Source organism: Scyliorhinus torazame, chromosome 5 (genome assembly GCF_047496885.1).
Source record: "Scyliorhinus torazame isolate Kashiwa2021f chromosome 5, sScyTor2.1, whole genome shotgun sequence".
NCBI lineage: Eukaryota > Metazoa > Chordata > Chondrichthyes > Carcharhiniformes > Scyliorhinidae > Scyliorhinus > Scyliorhinus torazame.
In genome coordinates, this window is record NC_092711.1 from 302,952,658 (window position 1) to 302,971,340 (window position 18,683).

At 54.1% G+C, this 18,683-nt stretch overlaps 1 protein-coding gene across 2 annotated transcripts in view; it reads right to left on the bottom strand.

Moving 5' to 3' along the window:
* Window positions 1–17,377, bottom strand: part of LOC140421265 (uncharacterized) — a 106,018-nt gene extending 88,641 nt beyond the window's left edge. The window contains exon 1 of one of the 2 annotated variants that reach the window (XM_072505850.1): window positions 17,137–17,376. In XM_072505850.1, coding sequence (XP_072361951.1) covers window positions 17,137–17,328 — 192 coding nt within the window. In that variant the 5' untranslated portion in view covers window positions 17,329–17,376. Of the gene's footprint in view, window positions 1–17,136 lie in introns of both variants that reach the window. The other variant, XM_072505851.1, reaches the window with a different exon arrangement.
* Between the last annotated feature and the right edge of the window lie 1,306 nt (window positions 17,378–18,683).

Sequence of the window (18,683 nt, forward strand, 5' to 3'; positions counted from 1 at the left end):
CTTGTTCCCCTATATAGTCGGAAATACTCCGATCTTTGCCGACCCGTGACTACACTTGCCGTTGGGGCCCCATAAAGAAGTTTGACCCAGCTAATAAACCCGTTCCCGAACCCAAACCTCCTTAACACCTCCCACAAGTACTCACACTCCACCCTATCAAATGCCTTCTCTGCATCCATTGCCGCCACTATCTCTGCCTCCCCCTCCACTGGGGGCATCATTATCACCCCTAATAGTCGTCGCACGTTGACATTCAATTGTCTCCCCTTTACGAACCCTGTCTGGTCTTCGTGCACCACCCCCGGGACACAGTCCTCTATCCTCGATGCCAGTACCTTTGCCAGCAATTTGGCGTCCACATTCAATAATGAAATAGGTCTATAGGACCCGCATTGCAACGGATCTTTATCCCTCTTCAGAATTAGCTATATCGTCGCCTCCGACATTGTCGGGGGTAAAGTCCCTCCTTCCCTGGCCTCATTGAACGTCCTCACCAACAACGGGGCCAACAAGTCCACGTATTTTCTATAAAATTCCACCGGGAACCCGTCTGGTCCCGGAGCCTTCCCTGCTTGCATGTTCCCCAGCCCCTTAATAACTGGTGCCCCCAGGCCTTCCACCTCCTGCTCCTCCACCCTCGGGAACCTCAATTGATCCAGGAACTGCCGCATCCCCTCCTCTCCCTCTGGGGGTTGGGACCTATACAGTCCCTCATAAAAGGTCTCGAACACCTCGTTTATCTTCCCTGCTCTTCGCACCGTGGCTCCCTTTTAGTCTCTAATTCCCCCTATCTCCCTCGCCACTGTCCTCTTTCGCAACTGATGAGCCAGCAGGCGACTAGCCTTTTCCCCATATTCATACCTCCTCCCCTGTGCCTTCCTCCACAGCACCTCCGCCTTTCTGGTGGTCAAGAGGTCAAACTCCGTCTGGAGTCGTCTCCTCTCCCTGTACAGTCCCTCCTCCGGGGTCTCTGCAAATTCCCTGTCCACCCTTAAAATCTCCCCCAGTAATCTTTCCCTTTCCTTGGCCTCTGTTTTCCCTTTGTGGGCCCCAATGGAGATCAGCTCTCCTCTGACCACCGCTTTTAGTGCTTCCCATATCACTCCCACACGGACCTCCCCGTCGTCATTGGCCTCCAGGTACCTCTCAATACACCCCCGCACTCTTCCGCACACTCCCTCGTCCGCCATCAATCCCACATCTAATCGCCAGAGTGCTCTCTGCTCCCTTTCCTCTCCTAGTTCCAGGTCCACCCAGTGTGGGGCATGGTCCGAAACCGCTATGGCTGAATACTCAGCTTCTTCCACCCTTGAGATCAACGACCTTCCCAGAACAAACAAATCTATCCGGGAGTACACTTTATGGACATGGGAGAAGGGGAACTCCCTGGCCCCCGGTCTAAGAAATCGCCATGGATCCACTCCCCCCATTTGGTCCATAAACCCCTTGAGCACCTTGGCCGCTGCCGGCCTTCTTCCGGTCTTTGATCTGGATCTATCTAACCCTGGGTCCAGCACGGTATTGAAGTCCCCTCCCAATATCAAGTTTCCTACCTCCAGGTCCGGTATACGACCCAACATCTGTCTCATAAATCCCGCATCGTCCCAATTCGGGGCATATACATTAACCAACACGACCTCCATTCCCTCCAGCCTGCCACTCACCATTACATATCTACCTCCGCTATCTGCTATGATGTCCTTTGCTTCAAATGCTACCCGTTTCCCCACCAATATGGCCACCCCTCTATTAATTGCATCTAGTCCTGAGTGGAACACCTGTCCCACCCATCCTTTCCTTAACCTAACTTGGTCCGCCACCTTCAGGTGAGTCTCTTGGAGCATAGCCACGTCTGCCCTTAGTCCTTTCAAGTGCGCGAGCACTCGGGCCCTTTTAATCGGTCCATTCAGGCCTCTCACGTTCCACGTGATCAGCCTCACTAGGGGGCTACCTGCCCCCCTCCCGTGTCGGCTAGCCATCACCTTCTCTAGGCCAGTCCCTTATCCCGCCTCCGCGCTCCCCCTCGCTCCCCAGGCGTCGCATTCCATCCCTGTCCACCCACTCTTTAGCCATTTCCTTTTTGATTTCCGCAGCAGCAACCCAGTTGTCCCCCCCCCGCTAGATCCCTTTCTAGCGTGATTGCTCCCCCCATATTACTTCCGCAAGTCAGCTGACTTCAACTGACCCCGGCTACTCCTGCTCACTCCTTGACCCCCCCGTGTGGGGAACTCCCATCCGCCTTGCGCCTGTCTTCCCGCCATAATCTTTCTGGCGCGGGAACATCCCTTTATCTGACCCGCCTCTTGTGGCGCAGCTCCCTTTCCTCTCCCCCTCCCATTCCTCATTCTCCGCCTATGTCCCTTCTTTCCCCCCTCACCGGCGCCCACATTTCTTAGTGTCTCCCCCCTTCCCAATTAACTTCTCTATTTACATCAACCATAACATTAACAATAACATTCCCTGCAGTATCAGTCCCTCAGTTCCGATCCAATTTCTCCTCTTTAATAAAGGTCCATGCTTCTTCCGCCGTATCGAAATAATGGTGTCTCTCCTGGTACGTGACCCATAGTCGTGCCGGCTGCAGCATCCCGAACTTCACCTTTTTGTGTAACACCTCCTTGGCTCGGTTAAAACTCGCCCTCCTTCTCGCCACCTCCGCACTCCAATCCTGGTACACCCGTACCACTGCATTCTCCCATCTGCTACTCCGCACCTTTTTAGCCCATCTCAGGACCTCTTCTCTATCTTTAAGGCGGTGAAATCGCACGATTATCGCCCTCGGTGGTTCTCCCGCTTTTGGTCTTCTCGCCGGGATCCGATGTGCCCACTCCACCTCCAAGGGGCCCGTAGGGGCCTCAGCACCCATCAGTGAGCTCAGCATCGTACTTACATAAGCTCCACAGTCCGCTCCTTCCACTCCCTCAGGGAGACCCAGTATCCGAAGGTTCTTCCTTCGCGCTCTGTTTTCTAGGGCCTCGATCCTTTCAATACACTTTTTATGGAGTGCCTCCTGCGTCTGTGTTTTGACCGCCAGGCCCAGGATCTCGTCCTCATTATCCGTCATCTTCTGCTCCACCACGCGGAGCTCTGTCTCCTGGGTCCTTTGTGCCTCCTTGAGCCCCTCAATTGCCTGTAGCATCGGGGTCAGCACCTCCCTCTTTAGTAGCTCCACATACCGTCTCAGGAATTCGTCTTGCTCGGGCCCCCATGTCGCCTGGGCTCTCTCCGCCGCCATCTTGTCTCTTCTCCCTTTCTGTCCCTTTTGTCGAAGATTCCTCGCGCTGCAGCCGCCGCCGCCGATATTTTCCTCTTTCGTGGGGGGGGGGGGGAACTCCTATTCACTCACCCCACACCGGGTTTCGTCGCCCAAAAATTTCCCGTTGGGGCTCTTAAAAGAGCCCGAAGGTCCGTTGGAGCTGGAGCAGCCGAAACGTGCGGCTTAACTGGTCATCGCCGCAACCGGAAGTCTCGGAAAGGTATTGTTTATTGCGAGAGGGAATTGATTATAAAAGTAGGGAGGTTATGCTTCAGCTGTTCTGGACAGTGGTGAGATCACATCTGGAGTATTGTGTACAGTCTTGGGACACGATCGAACCGGAACAGAGTTCCCGAACGAGCATGTTTAGTCGGGTGTTTCTCTCACCTCGCTATTTATCAGAACTCCGGTTCAATTCAGCGACTCAGCGGAGAACTCGCCGACGCGGCCGCACGTGGTCCTGTTTCCTGCAGCGAGGGGCTCCGCTCACCAGAACTTCTCAGTGCAGGAGATCGGGACGCCAAACTTCCTCCTCCTGACGCGACCCCCAAAGACTCAACTCACCTATAAGGGGGCCCTCAGGCCACCCCCCACCCGCCGCATGCGCAGGGAATCCCAGGCCTGGTCCGCGGCATGGAAAATATATTAGCCTGGTGCCTTGACAGTGCCAGGGTGGCATCAGCAGTGCCAGGTTACCACACTGCCCAGGGGTAAAGCACCCTGTAGACCTCCCATCCCCTGGGAGACCCCCCCACGAGTGCTGTTTTGACTGGTCCACATTTGTGAAAACCAGAACCATGCTTGACCAAAGTCTCCGAGGCAAAGGCATTGATCCCACGTCTCAGCTAGATCGGGGGAATGCGTATTAATGTGAATAGCTGTCTAAATTACCTCTTAATTGGAAACAAAATAATTGGGCACTCTAAATTCCTTTTAAAGAAGTTTCCTTTATAATGTTTCCTTTTGTTTGTATCCATTTCAGGGGCTGTCAATTTGTTTAATTAGCCTATTTTTGTTGGTATTGTATAAAGAGGCACTGGCGGTGGGTTGTAAAAAGTTATACATTTATATCATCTCATTTTGTGACTAAATTTTAAAAATTTAAATCAAAGTAAAAGTTGATTTCTGGGGCGAAATTCTCCGGAAACGGCGCGATATCCGCCGACTGGCGCCCAAAACGGTGCAAATCAGTCGGGCATCGTGCCGTGCGCCAACCTTAAGGGGCTAGGGGGGCTAGGCCCGCGCCGGACGAATTTCCGCCCCGCCAGTTGGCGGAAAAGGCCTTTGGAGCCCCGCCAGCTGGCGCGGAAATGACATCTCCGGGCGGCGCATGCGCGGGAGCATCAGCGGCCGCTGACGGCATTTCCACGCATGCGCAGTGGAGGGAGTCTCTTCCGCCTCCGCCATGGTGGAGACCGTGGCGAAGGCGGAAGGGAAAGAGTGCCGCCACGGCATAGGCCCCGGCCGCAGATCGGTGGGCCCCGATCGTGGGCCAGGCCACCGTGGGGGCACCCCTCCGGGGCCAGATTGCCCCGCGCCCCCCCCCAGGACCCCGGAGCCCACCCGCGCCGCCTTGTCCTGCCGGTAAGGTAGGTGGTTTAATCTACGCCGGCGGGACAGGCATTTTAGTGGCGGGACTTTGGCCCATCTGTGCCGAAGAATCGCCGGGGGGGGGGGGGGGGGGGGGGGGGGGGGGGTGCGCCAACCAGCGCGGCGCGATTCCCGCCCCTGCCGAATATCCGGTGGTGGAGAATTCGGCAACCGGCGGGGGCGGGATTCACGCCAGCCCCCGGCGGTTCTCTGACCCGGCGGGGGGGGGTTGGAGAATCTCGCCCCTGGTCTCCTCTTTCACCAACTGGCTATGAAAGTTTAACATATGGGGGGCACGGTAGCACAGTTGCTTCACAGCTCCATGGTCCCAGGTTCGATTCCCGGCTTGGGTCTGTGTGGAGTTTGCACTTTCTCCCAGTGTCTGCATGGGTTCCCTCCGGTGCTCCAGTTTCCTCCCAAAGATATGCAGGTTAGGTGGATTGGTCATGCTAAATTGCCTTTAGTGTCCAAAAACGTTGGGTGGGGTTACTGGGATAGGGTGGGGGCTTAGGTAGGGTGCTCTTTGCAAGGGCCAGTGCAGACTTGATGGGCTGAATGGCCTCCTTCTGCACTGTAAATTCTATGATTTATACACACACACATCCACCCAGTGTGGTCGTAAACCATAATCGCCAAATACATTGAATCGGCCGACCCCGCTCGCAACGCCCTGTCCAGCACAAAGAAAATAAATCCAGGGGTACACCCGGTGCACAGGGGAGAAGTATAAAAATTCCTTCACCCTCAGTCTCCCAAACCTCCATGGGTCCGTCTACCCCCTCCCCCAATGCGTTCCATAAACCCCTTCAGCTCCTTCGCCACTGCCAATACCTTTGGTGACTTGGGACTTGACTAGTCCAAGCTCGGATCTGTGACAGTATTAAAAATCCCCCCCCCCACCCCCGCACCCCATAATCAAACAATGCGAGTCCAAGCCTGGGATCTTCCCTAACACCCACATTTTCCCAATTCGGGGCATAGACTTAATAATAATGGTAAGAAGTCTTACAACACCAGGTTAAAGTCCAACAGGTTTGTTAGGTGTTGTAAGACTCTTACTGTGCTCACCCCAGTCCAACGCCGGCATCTCCACATCATAATAATAATGATAATAATCTTTTCTTAATGTCACAAGTAGGCTTACATTAACACTGCAATGAAGTTACTGTGAAAATCCCCTAGTCGCCACATTCCAGCGCCTGTTCGGGTCCACAGAGGGAGACATATATCAGAACCACCGGTATCCCCTCCAACCTTCCACTAACCGTCACATATCTCCCCCCGGATTGGCCACAATACTGCCCATCTCCAACCGCAACCCACTTATTAACCAACATGGCCACCCCCCCCCTCGTCTCCATATCCAGCCCGGAATGAAACACCTGCCCCACCCATCCCTTTCTCAGTCCCGTCTGGTCCCCAACTTCAAATGCGTCTCCTGCAAAAAAGCCACGTCCGCCTTCAGACTCCTCAGATGTGTGAACACACGCGGCATTTAACCGGCCCATTAAACCCCCTCACATTCCACATGACCAGCCTGGTCGGGGGCTCCCCTCCCCCTTCTCTGGCCGATCAGCCATACCTATTTGTGAGCCAGCTCCCGGCACGTGACCTTCCAGGCCGTCCTCGGATGTCCATTGTCATCCATGACTTCCAACTGCGCCACACCAGCCGTCCCCATGTCAGCAAGCATCTCCCCAACCTCAAACAAAAAAACAACTCAACTCCACACACTCCCCTCCCCTCCCCCCCCCCCACACCTACCTCCTGGCAACCACCCACCTCACTACATTAACTAGCCCACCCAGCTAGCATGGTGGCCCCCACCCAAGGTCTCCAACTGTCCTTCCTCCCTCCAGCTACTCTCCCCCCTCCCCCTACTAACCCAACCATCCACTCTCCCCCTCCTCCACTAACCCAACCATCCACTCTCCCCCTCCCCCACTAACCAACCATCCCTATCCCCCTCCCCCACTAACCCAACCATCCCTCTCCCCCCTCCCCCACTAACCCAACCATCCACTCTCCCCCTCCCCCACTAACCCAACCATCCACTCTCCCCTCCCCCACTAACCCAACCATCCACTCTCCCCCTCCCCCACTAACCCAACCATCCACTCTCCCCCTCCCCCACTAACCCAACCATCCACTCTCCCCCTCCACCACTAACCCCAACCATCCACTCTCCCCCACTAACCCAACCATCCCTCTCCCCCCCACTAACCCAACCATCCATCCATAAAGAGTAACAAAACACAACCCTCACCATTGTTGCTCCCCCGTGAAAACATGCCCCTGAAAACCCAACACAAACACTTTGAACTTTGGAGGAGTTTTGTGTGTTTAATGTCCTCATAGTCCTCCCAGTCGATTGTCCTTCATAAATGCCATTGCCTCCTCCAATGTTCGAAATAAAGCTCTTGCTTCTGGAAGGTCACCCACAGGCAGGCCGGGTACACTACCCTAAATGTCACCCCTTTTTTGAAGAAGGCAGTCTTAATCCAGTTAAACCCGGCCCCCCTCTTCACCAACTCCGCACCCAGGACCTGGTACACCCGCAGTTCGTTCCCTTCCCGGGTACATTTCCTGGTCTGCATCCTTGTCTAGAAAGCAGTGCAACCGCACCACCATCGCGCTCAGCAACTCGCCCGCCTGCAGCCTCCTCATCAGCACCCTGTGCGCTCGGTCCACCTCCAGGGGCCGAGCAAAGGCCCCCCTCCTCCATCAATTTCCCCAGCATCCTTGCCAAATATATCACGGCCTCCACACCTTCCATGTCTTCAGGCATCCCGACGATCCTTCTCCAAATCCTCCACCTTTTCCGGAGCTTTTTCTGGCTCTGCTGCATCACTCGCACATCAGCCACCGACGAAGCCAACAGTTCCTGGTGGTCCCCCACGTTCTGGATCTCCAGGCCCTGGGATTCCAGTCTCTGCTCCACTCGCTCGATCCCAGAGCTCATCGGTTCCACCACTTGTCTTCCAGGGCCTCTTCCCTCTGCTGCCGAAACGTTTCATTCAAGAACTCCACCAACAGCTCTGTCGAACACCGAGCAGGTAGCGCAGCCCCCTTGCCCTCTGCCATTTTTCCCTGTGACGCACTGTGGTGAATGCATTACTACTACCATTCACCATTGTATTGCATTACATTGTACTGAAATTATGTTGATGCCCTTGTGGGCTCCGCCTATGGCTCCACCCCCTCGGGGGAGGTATATAGATCTGCAGTCTGTAGGCAGCACTCAGTACGGAGCAGTCGCAGGCAGGCATAGATCTAGCTGATTAAAACACTCTTCATCTCGTGTGAATTGATGGTCGCATCAATTTAATCAGCTAGGATATCGCTATGGAAGCCGCCCTCAAACCTGATCGACTGGAACTCGACCCACAGGCAGCTGAAGCCAAAGGAATCTTTTTGCACTGGCTCTGCTGTTTTGAGGCCTACCTCGCCGCCTCCTCCTCGCCCGCCGTCACAGAGGCACAGAAACGGAGTCTCCTCCACGCCCGGGTGAGCCACCAAATCTCCGTATTTATCGAGGAAGCGACCACGTACGCAGACGCGGTCGCGATCCTGAAAAGACACGACGTGAGGCCAGTGAACGAAGTGTTCGCGTGGCATCTCCCCACCACTCGTCGTCAACGCCCCGGGGAATCGCTGGAGGAATACCTACGCGACCTGAGGGTACTCGCTCGAAACTGCAATTACAAGGACGTCACGGCCTCGCAGCATATGGAACTCGCCATCCGGGACACCTATGTGGCTGGAGTCCGGTCCAACTGTGTCAGACAGCGCCTGCTCGAAAAGTGTGCCCTCGACCTAGAAGAGACGGTAAAACTATCCACCTCTTTAGAAGTAGCTTTCCAGAGCTCAATGCTTTCCCCTCCGACCACGCGATCCCCTCGTGGACACCCGACCAGAGGGTGTCCCAGGCCTGTGCCGAGCGGCTGCCCGCCCAACCCGGGGCACTGCCCTGCTATCTCTGCTGCCAGAACCAGCACCTCAGGCAGCGCTGCCCGGCTCGGAACGCGACCTGTAGCGACTGCGGCAAGAAAGGACACCTTGTCAAAGTCTGGCTGGCCAGATCCAAGGCTCCTAAATCGCAGGCCCAGCTCACAGACTCACAGGCCCGCAGACCCCGCAGCGTGGCTGCGTGCCGGACGGTAGCCCCGTGCTATCCGTGGGGGCCGCCATCTTTAACCCTACCCGACACGTGCGACTCATGGGGGCCGCCATCTTGGGACCACTCCGCTACCTCTGACCACGCTGGCTACCTGCAGCACGGCGCTGTCACCCTCGACCAGTCACGGCCCAAGCACCTCAGGAACTCATTGATGACCGTCCGGGTCAATGGGCACGAAACGCCCTGTCTGTTTGACTCTGGGAGCACGGAGAGCTTCATACATCCAGACACGGTAAGGCGCTGTTCTCTCCAGATTTCCCCCGCATCCCAAACAATCTCCCTCGCTTCCGGATCACATTCAGTACAGATCCGGGGGGTACGATGTCGCGAACCTTGTGATACAGGGCGCCCCTGGAGAGCCCAAGTGGTGGTCGTCAGGACCGGGGAAAAGAACCGGATGGTTGTAGACTACAGCCAAACCATAAACCGGTACACGCAACTCGATGCATACCCCCTTCCCCGGATAGCGGACATGGTGAATCAGATTGCACACTACCGGGTTTTCTCCACGGTAGATCTGAAGTCTGCCTACCACCAGCTTCCGATCCGCCCGGAAGACCGCCACTACACTGCCTTTGAGGCGGACAGCCGCCTCTTCCACTTCCTCAGGGTTCCCTTCGGAGTCACCAACGGGGTCTCGGTGTTCCAAAGAACGATGGACCGAATGGTGGACCAGTACGGGCTGCGGGCCACGTTTCCGTACTTGGATAACGTCACCATCTGCGGCCGTGAAAAGCAGGACCACGAAGCCAGCCTTCAAAAGTTCATCCAAACCGCCCAAGCCCTCAATCACACCTACAACAAGGAGAAATGCATTTTCCGCACAACCCGACCAGCCATCCTCGGCTATGTCGTGGAACACGGAGTCCTAGGGCCCGACCCCGACCGCATGAGCCCCCTCCTGCAACTCCCCCCACCCCCACTGCCCTGAAAGGATGCCTCGGGTTCTTTTCATACTATGCCCAGTGGGTCCGCAACTATGCGGACAAAGCCCCCCCCCCCCCACTTATCAAAGCCATCATCTTCCCCCTGACGACTGAGGCCCGCCGGACCTTCTGCCGCATCAAGGCAGACATTACCAAAGCCGCGATGCACGCGGTGGACGAGTCCATCCCCTTCCAGGTGGAGAGTGATGTGTCAGATGTCGCCCTGGCCGCTACCCTTAACCAGGCAGGCAGGCCCATGGCCTTTTTTTCCCCGTACCCTCCACGCCTCCAAGATTGGACACTCCTCGGTCGAAAAAGCTCAAGCCATTGTGGAAGCTATGCGGCATAGGAGGCACTACCGGGCTGGTAGGAGGCTCACCCTCGTCACCGACTAACGGTCGGTAGCCTTTATGTTCAACAACACACAGCGGGGCAAGATCAAGAATGATAAAATCTTGAGGTGGAGAATCAAACACTCCACCTATAATTACGATATCGTGTATCGTCCGGGGAAGCTTAACGAGCCCCCAGATGCCCTGTCCCGCGGCACATGCGCCAGCGCGCAAGATGACCGATTCCGGGCCATCCACAATGACCTCTGTCACCCGGGGGTCAACTGGTTTCGCCACTTCATCAAAGCCCGCAACCTGACCCACTCTACCGGGGAGGTCAGGGCCATGACCAGGGACTGCCAAACCTGCGCGGAGTGCAAGCCGCACTTCTATCGGCCAGACAATGCCCACCCGCCCCTTTGAGCACCTCAGCGTCGATTTCAAAGGGCACTCCCCTCCACTGACCGCAACGTGTCTTTTCTTAACGTCGTTGACGAGTACTCCCGTTTTCCCTTTGCAATCCCATGCCCCGACATGACCGCGGCCACTGTCATTAAGGCCCTGCACAGCATCTTCACCCTGTTCGGTTTCCCCGACTTACGCCCTCGTTTATGAGCGACGAACTGCATCAGTACCTGCTCGGTAAGGGCATTGCCTCGAGCAGGACTACCAGTTACAACCCCCGGGGAAACGGACAGGTGGAGAGGGAGAACGCAACGGTATGGAAAGCCATCCTTCTGCCCAACGGTCTAGAAGTCTCCCAGTTTCCCGCTGGCAGGAGGTCCTCCCCGACGCGCTCCACTCAATTAGCTCCTCTGCACAACCACGAATGAGACCCCTCATGACCGCCTATTCGTCTTCCCCAGGAAATCCACCTCCGGGGTCTCGCTTCCGTCCTGGCTGACAAAGCTGGGGCCTGTCCTCCTCCGAAAGCATGTGAGGAGCCATAAGTCCGACCCCCTGGTCGAGAGGGTCCAGCTCCTTCACGACAACCCTCAGTATGCCTACATGGCGCAAACGACAGCCGACAAGATACAGTCTCCCTCCGGGACCTGGCACCGGCCGGTTCCCCTGCGACCATCACCTAACCCCGCCCCCCCACCCTACACCGAACACCACCCCCACATGGCCTACACCCCCCCCCCCTCCCCGACCTACAGTGATGAAGCTCCAGACAACACGCTCCCGGAGTCAACAAGCCCAACACCCGTGCCCGCAGCGCCGAGTTCAACACCCGTGCCCGCAGCAAAGCCAGAGCTCAGGCGGTCATAGCGAACAATCAAGGCACCGGACAGACTCGATCTGTGAGCCCACTTCACCCCCGCTGGACTTCAATTTTTTAACAGGGGGTGAATGTGGTGAATGTATTACTGCTACCATTCACAATTGTATTGTATTACATTGTATTGTATTATGTTGATGCCCTTGTGGGCTCTGCCTGTGGCTCCGCCCCCTCGGGGGAGGTATATAGATCTGCAGCCTGTAGGCGGCACTCAGTACAGAGCAGTCGCAGGCAGGCATAGATCTAGCTGATTAAAACCACTCTTCACTTCAACTCTTCGTCTCATGTGAATTGATGGTTGCATCATGCACCATGAAGACCCTCCTACTCCCGCTGCTCTTTCTTCCTTGCACCACTCCTCGTGCACTGATTCATGCACCAGCCACACCAGAGGAGTATTACCTTCCGCAGGAACTCCCGTGCCTTTTGCCCTAAAATACTTTGCCCTTCGGAAAGGGAAATGAACAAAAAAAATCTGTATTGAGCGGGAGCCACCAAATGTGCGACCACTCACTCCATGTCTGCCACCGGAGGTCGGCCGGGGGTGGGGGGCTTCTGCCAGTGCCGGGGGTCATCCCACCCACGGCAAACACGCATGAGGGTTAGCCAGCCCAGTCCCCTGGAAACCCCCCAAACAGAGAACCCTCTCCCCCAAAACAGAGAACCCCCCCCCCCAACTCTGCATTGGGGGGGGGGGCCCTCTGACAAAATGTGGGGCCACCTAGGTTAAATACTTATCCCCTTGGCCCACCACGATTTTCCCTGCATCAGGGCTATGCTGGCAGAAACTTGCACAAATTCATGTCTGCATGAATCCCGGGCCAGAGGGCTGGAGCATCACGAAGGCATGCTGTGGGCAGCACAGTAGTCGGCACTGTTGCTTCACACCTCCAGGATTGCAGGTATGGGGCTTTCCAGCTGTGAAGCAACAGTGCTAACCACTGTGCTACCGCGTCCCGGCGGTGGGCGGCAGAGAATCCTCCCCTTAATGTTTGCAACACTGCGGAGTCAATCAAATACCATCTTAACACAGGTCACCAACAGCTGTAAAAAATGCTGACTTGAAAATTTTTCTAAGATCATCATTTACTGTCTACTCTGACCATCCAAAAATGAGTCATGCTGAGACACTCCAAAATATGTAAATGAAAGAGGTTTAAAGAAAGATAAGAACCATAGTGACATTTTGCCATAAAAATCAGGTAATTAACAGACTCCTGCCGATAAACAGCTGAGTTGTGCCAAGTACTGAACACAGTTTCGACATGGGAATTCCCAGTTAACAAAATATTCCAGTAAACAGCAAGTGAAAGTATCACTAATTGATGAATCCAGTGCTAGCATCACAGTGAACCTCGGAATGGTCCTCGGAAACTTGAACAGTTTGCATTTCTCATATTTGTCAGCCTTATTCACATGGAATTTATCAAGAGTGCTTTAAACACAGTAGAGCATCAACACCAAGTGGCATTTGGGAACAGATTGGGTGGGGACAGATTGTCAAGGGGACAGATTGTTAAGGGGAATTAAGACAGGTGGCAAGAAAAAGGATTCAGGGGTGTTCCAAAGAGCAAGACTGGTTCCGGATGGGAGCGGGAAAGGGGGAGAACGTAGGACAAGAAGCAATTCAGAGTCAGGGGAGGGAAAATTGGCAGGGGAGACATTAAGTTTCACGTGTTCACTCTGATAACAAGGCTGTAGAGAGAGATTTGAGAACAAAGGGGAGCTGTAAGCAGTGACGTTGTGAGCAAGGTTCCATCTCATGAAATAAAAGAAACATCAAGAAAAAATCAGCTGAGTGACAGGAAACAGAAAGTAGTTGTCATTGGTTGGTTTTGGACTTGAGGAAGATTTAGAAGAGCTCCCCCTGGGGGCACCTCCTTGTCCTGATACATGTTAGTGACCTACAACTTGGTGTACAGGGAATGATTTCAAAATTTGAGGACAACAAAACTTGGAAATATAGTGAATTGTGAGAAGAATATTGGAGAACTTCAAAAGGTCAGGTAGGTTGGCCCAATGGGCAGAGAAGTGACAGATGAAATTTAATGCAGAGAAGCACAAAGTGATTAATTTTGGGAGAAAATGATTCTAAAGGATGGTTGTAGCGGCAGAGGGACCTGGGCGTATGTGATGTGTGCACAAATCATTGAATGTGGCAGGACAGGTTGGGAGAGTGATAATAACACACAGGCTTTATGAACAGGGACATTGGGTATAATAATAATAATCTTTATTATTGTCACAAGTAGGCTTACATTAAGAACAACAAAGAAATGTACAGCACAGGAACAGGCCCTTCGGCCCTCCAAGCCCGTGCCGACCATGCTGCCCGACTAAACTACAATCTTCTACACTTCCTGGGTCCGTAGCCCTCTATTCCCATCCTATTCATATATTTGTCAAGATGCCCCTTAATCGTCACTATCGTCCCTGCTTCCACCACCTCCTCCGGTAGCGAGTTCCAGGCACCCACTACCCTCTGCGTAAAAAACTTGCCTCGTACATCTACTCTAAACCTTGCCCCTCTCACCTTAAACCTATGCCCCCTAGTAATTGACCCCTCTACCCTGGGGAAAAGCCTCTGACTATCCACTCGGTCTATGCCCCTCATAATTTTGTATACCTCTATCAGGTCTCCCCTCAACCTCTTTCGTTCCAGTGAGAACAAACCGAGTTTATTCAACCGCTCCTCATAGCTAATGCCCTCCATACCAGGCAACATTCTGGTAAATCTCTTCTGCACCCTCTCTAAAGCCTCCACATCCTTCTGGTAGTGTGGCGACCAGAATTGAACACTATACTCCAAGTGTGGCCTAACTAAGGTTCTATACAGCTGCAACATGACTTGCCAATTCTTATACTCAATGCCCCGGCCAATGAAGGCAAGCATGCCGTATGCCTTCTTGACTACCTTCTCCACCTGTGTTGCCCCTTTCAATGACCTGTGGACCTGTACTCCTAGATCTCTTTGACTTTCAATACTCTTTGAGGGTTCTACCATTCACTGTATATTCCCTACCTGCATTAGACCTTCCAAAATGCATTATCTCACATTTGTCCGGATTAAACTCCATTAACACTGCAATAAAGTTACTGTGAAAAGGCCCTAATCGTCACATTCCACACCTGTTCGGATACACTGAGGGAGAATTCAGAATGTCCCATTTGCCAAACAGCACTTCTTTTGGGACTTGTAGGAGGAAACCGGAGCACCCGGAGGAAACCCGCGCGGACACGGGGAGAACGTGCAGACTCTGCACAGACAGACCCAAGCCGGTCCAGTTTCGGGTGTCAGTCTACCTAACGCCTTTGAAAAAGATGTGAAGGCAATAGAGACGATGCAGAAAGATTCCCCAGAATGGCTCCTGGGATGAGGAACTTCAATTATGGAGAGAGATTGGAGAAGCTGGGCCTGTTCTCCTTGGAGAAGGGAAGATTGAGAGGAGATTTGATAGAGGTTTTCAAAACTATGAGGGGTCTGGGCGGAGTAGTTCCCATTGGTGGGAGAATGAAGAACCAGAGGGTCACGGGTTTAAGGTAAGTGGCAAAAGAAGTGGCACAAGAAGTGGCACAGTGGTTAGCATTGCTGCCTCATGGCGCCGAGGTCCCAGGTTTGATCCCGGCTCTGGGTCACTGTCCGTGTGGAGTTTGCACATTCTCCCCGTGTTTGCATGCGTTTCGCCCCCACAATCCAAAAGATGTGCAGGGTGGGTGGATTGGACACGCTAAATTGCCCCTTAATTGGAAAAAATGAATTGAGCACTCTAAATTTTTTTTTAAAGCAATGCACTGCCTGGGAGTGCGGACAATCTGGACAATCTTCCATCTGCAATGGAAGATTGTGCAAGGTTTTGGGGAGAAGTCAGGGGGGTTGAGACTGGGTGAATTGTTCCTTCAGACACACACAGGCAGACAGCACAGGCAGGACGAGTTTCAAACACTATTCCCATCCCCCTAACTTTTTTTCAAAAAGTTTTTTTCAACCTTTTTTTCCAGGGACTCATTTCCACCAACCGGCCAACCTGCGCGATCCACGCCGGCCGACCTGCGCGATCCACGCCGGCCGACCTTCGCGATCCACGCCGGCCGACCTGCGCGATCCACGCCGGCCGACCTGCGCGATCCACGCCGGCCGACCTTCGGGACCCACGCCGGCCGACCTTCGGGACCCACGCCGGCCGACCTTCGGGACCCACGCCGGCCGACCTCCGGGACCCACGCCGGCCGACCTGCGCGATCCACGCCGGCCGACCTTCGGGACCCACGCCGGCCGACCTTCGGGACCCACGCCGGCCGACCTTCGGGACCCACGCCGGCCGACCTTCGCGATCCACGCCGGCCGACCTTCGCGATCCACGCCGGCCGACCTTCGCGATCCACGCCGGCCGACCTTCGCGATCCACGCCGGCCGACTTTCGCGATCCACGCCGGCCGACCTTCGCGATCCACGCCGGCCGACCTTCGCGATCCACGCCGGCCGACCTTCGCGATCCACGCCGGCCGACCTTCGCGATCCACGCCGGCCGACCTTCGCGATCCACGCCGGCCGACCTTCGCGATCCACGCCGGCCGACCTGCGCGGCCCACGCCGGCCGACCTGCGCAACCCACCATTTTCTCTTACCTAGTTTGTTGCTGACAAAAATGGAGGAAATGATTTTGGGTCCCTTTGGCCCTAATGGTCCGTCTAGCCCCCCGAACCTGGGGGGGAAAAAGGCTGCGGCCATACAAAAAAAAATGCAGCCACACAGCGCATGCGTGCCCGATCAACCCCCCTGCCTTCTCCCAAAAACCCTGCACATTCTTCCATTGCAGATAATAACTGTATTGCCTCTGGAATGCCCCCATTGAGCCCACCTCCACTACACTGGTCATTTTGAAGGCGGCCCACAGCCGGCTGCTGCGGCTGTTGAGCCCGGATTTGCGCGATCGGGAGCGCCACGATGGATGGCTCCGCGACCCTCCCGCGACCCAACCCGGGTTGCGCCCCCAGGTTTGACAATGCCTGCCCCAACTCCCAGTGCCTGCCCCTAACTCCCAGTGCCTGCCCCTAACTCCCAGTGCCTGCCCCTAACTCCCAGTGCCTGCCCCTAACTCCCAGTGCCTGCCCCAACTCCCAGTGCCTGCCCCAAACTCCCAGTGCCTGCCCTAACTCCCAGTGCCTGCCCCAAACTCCCAGTGCCTGCCCCAAACTCCCAGTGCCTGCCCTAACTCCCAGTGCCTGCCCTAACTCCCAGTGCCTGCCCCAAACTCCCAGTGCCTTAACACCAGCCCCATAATCATGAACCCCACCTCTTAACCCTAATCCTTAAATTTAAAATATCCGGACTGGCAAATGGCCAACTCCTCCTGCAAAAAAACTGGCAGGAGACAATAATCAAACACTTGAAATGATATCAATGGACGGGGAAGCTTCGAGCACCCTCTGGGCCATCTCTGCGGGATATCAGCTGGCACCGGGGGGGTTGAAAGGAGGGAGGGAGGGGATAATAAATCTAGTTGTGTGTATTTGTTGTGTGTACAGCTCGCTGCTCCTGACATTAAGCAACAGACGCAGTTTGGACTCACCGCTTTCCTCTCCGGTAACTGCTGGTAGTGGGGATCAGGCCCCAGGTCCTGCTGGTCCCGGCTCCGCTCGCCCAGCCCAGCGCCCAGGCACCACCAGAGGGGCGGCAGCAGCATCACCCGCAGCAAGCCGCCGTCCCAGTACAGGAGAGAGGCGGCAAAGAGGATCCCAAAGAGCCACTGTGCCGGGGACATGACTGTGGGAGGACAATTAACTGGGGCCAGGAGGAGGAGGAGAAAGAAAAGAAAAACCACAGTCCCCATTGGCTGTCTGGCAAGCTGCTACAATTAGAACCATGGTTGTCATCAAAATAAATTAACCCAAACTCCCTGCTTTTAGAGCCTGGAAACAGCAGATATTCAATTAAACAACAGGAAACTTATCAAATGTGTTCCTATAATGTTCCTTCTTTTTCACAGTAACTTCATTGCAGTGTTAATGTAAGCCTACTTGTGACAATAAAGATTTTTATTAGTGTTGACTACACATTGCAATCCCTCTGCTGCCCAGTTGTGGAATTGTCTGTGACAACCCATGTCCTCCTGCCCAGGTACAGACACCCAGACATCATTGTAAAAGAGGTAGGAGCATCAAAATCCAAAATCTGCTTAACCTGGGCACCTAGGAAGCTGCTGAAACCTCCAGAAATACACTCGGGGCCGAGGACATCACGGCTTCCAACTCTGTTTACATATAAAACAGGAAAAGTTGCTGACAACTCCCGGGGGAGTTAAACATTTCCCTCTTCACATTTTATCTCAGACCCTCTCATCGCAGAGTCAGAATGTTCTGGGCTCTCTCCCACTTCCCTCATCAATATTCATCCCTCCACCAGTGTCACAAAAAGGACAGATGACCTTGGTTCATTATCACCTTGCTGTTTGGATGGGAGCTTGCTGTGCGCAAATTGGGGTTACAACAGCAGCGACGCTTCATAAAAGTAATTTGTTGTTTGCGAATAGTGTTTGGACTGCCTGAGGTCTTGAAAAGCGCTATATGAATGCCGTGAGAGTGAGTGAGTGAGTGTGTGAGTGAGTGAGCAACTGTGTGTAAGAGTGTGAGTGAGTGTGTGCAGTGGTGTGGGAGTGAGTGTGATGGTACGGGGAGTGTGTGAGTGAGTGTACAGTGGTGTGGGAGAGAGTGTGATGGTACGGGGAGTGAGTGAGTGTGTGAGTGAGTGTACAGTGGTGTGGGAGAGAGTGAGTGAGTGTGTGGTGGTGTGGGTTAGGGTTTTGGCAACTTTTATTGCTTCATCTTTTTTAACTCCACAATTTATTGCTACAATTTCGCTTTTATGTTTGTGCAGTAATTGTTTCTTTCCTTAAAACCTCAACCTTTTTCTGGAATTCAGTTAATTTTTTTGCCAAAACTTATCTTTCCAAAAGTTTCTCACTGGCTCTGTAGTAAGAAAAAATATACAAATCTGACCCCTGGAGAAAAAAAATTGGACATGCCTGTTATAAGTTATAATGTTAACTTACTTGTATTTGCTTTGTTCAATGTTTTCTTACAATCTAGTTTGTGTTTTGTTTAAAAAAAGTGAAATCTT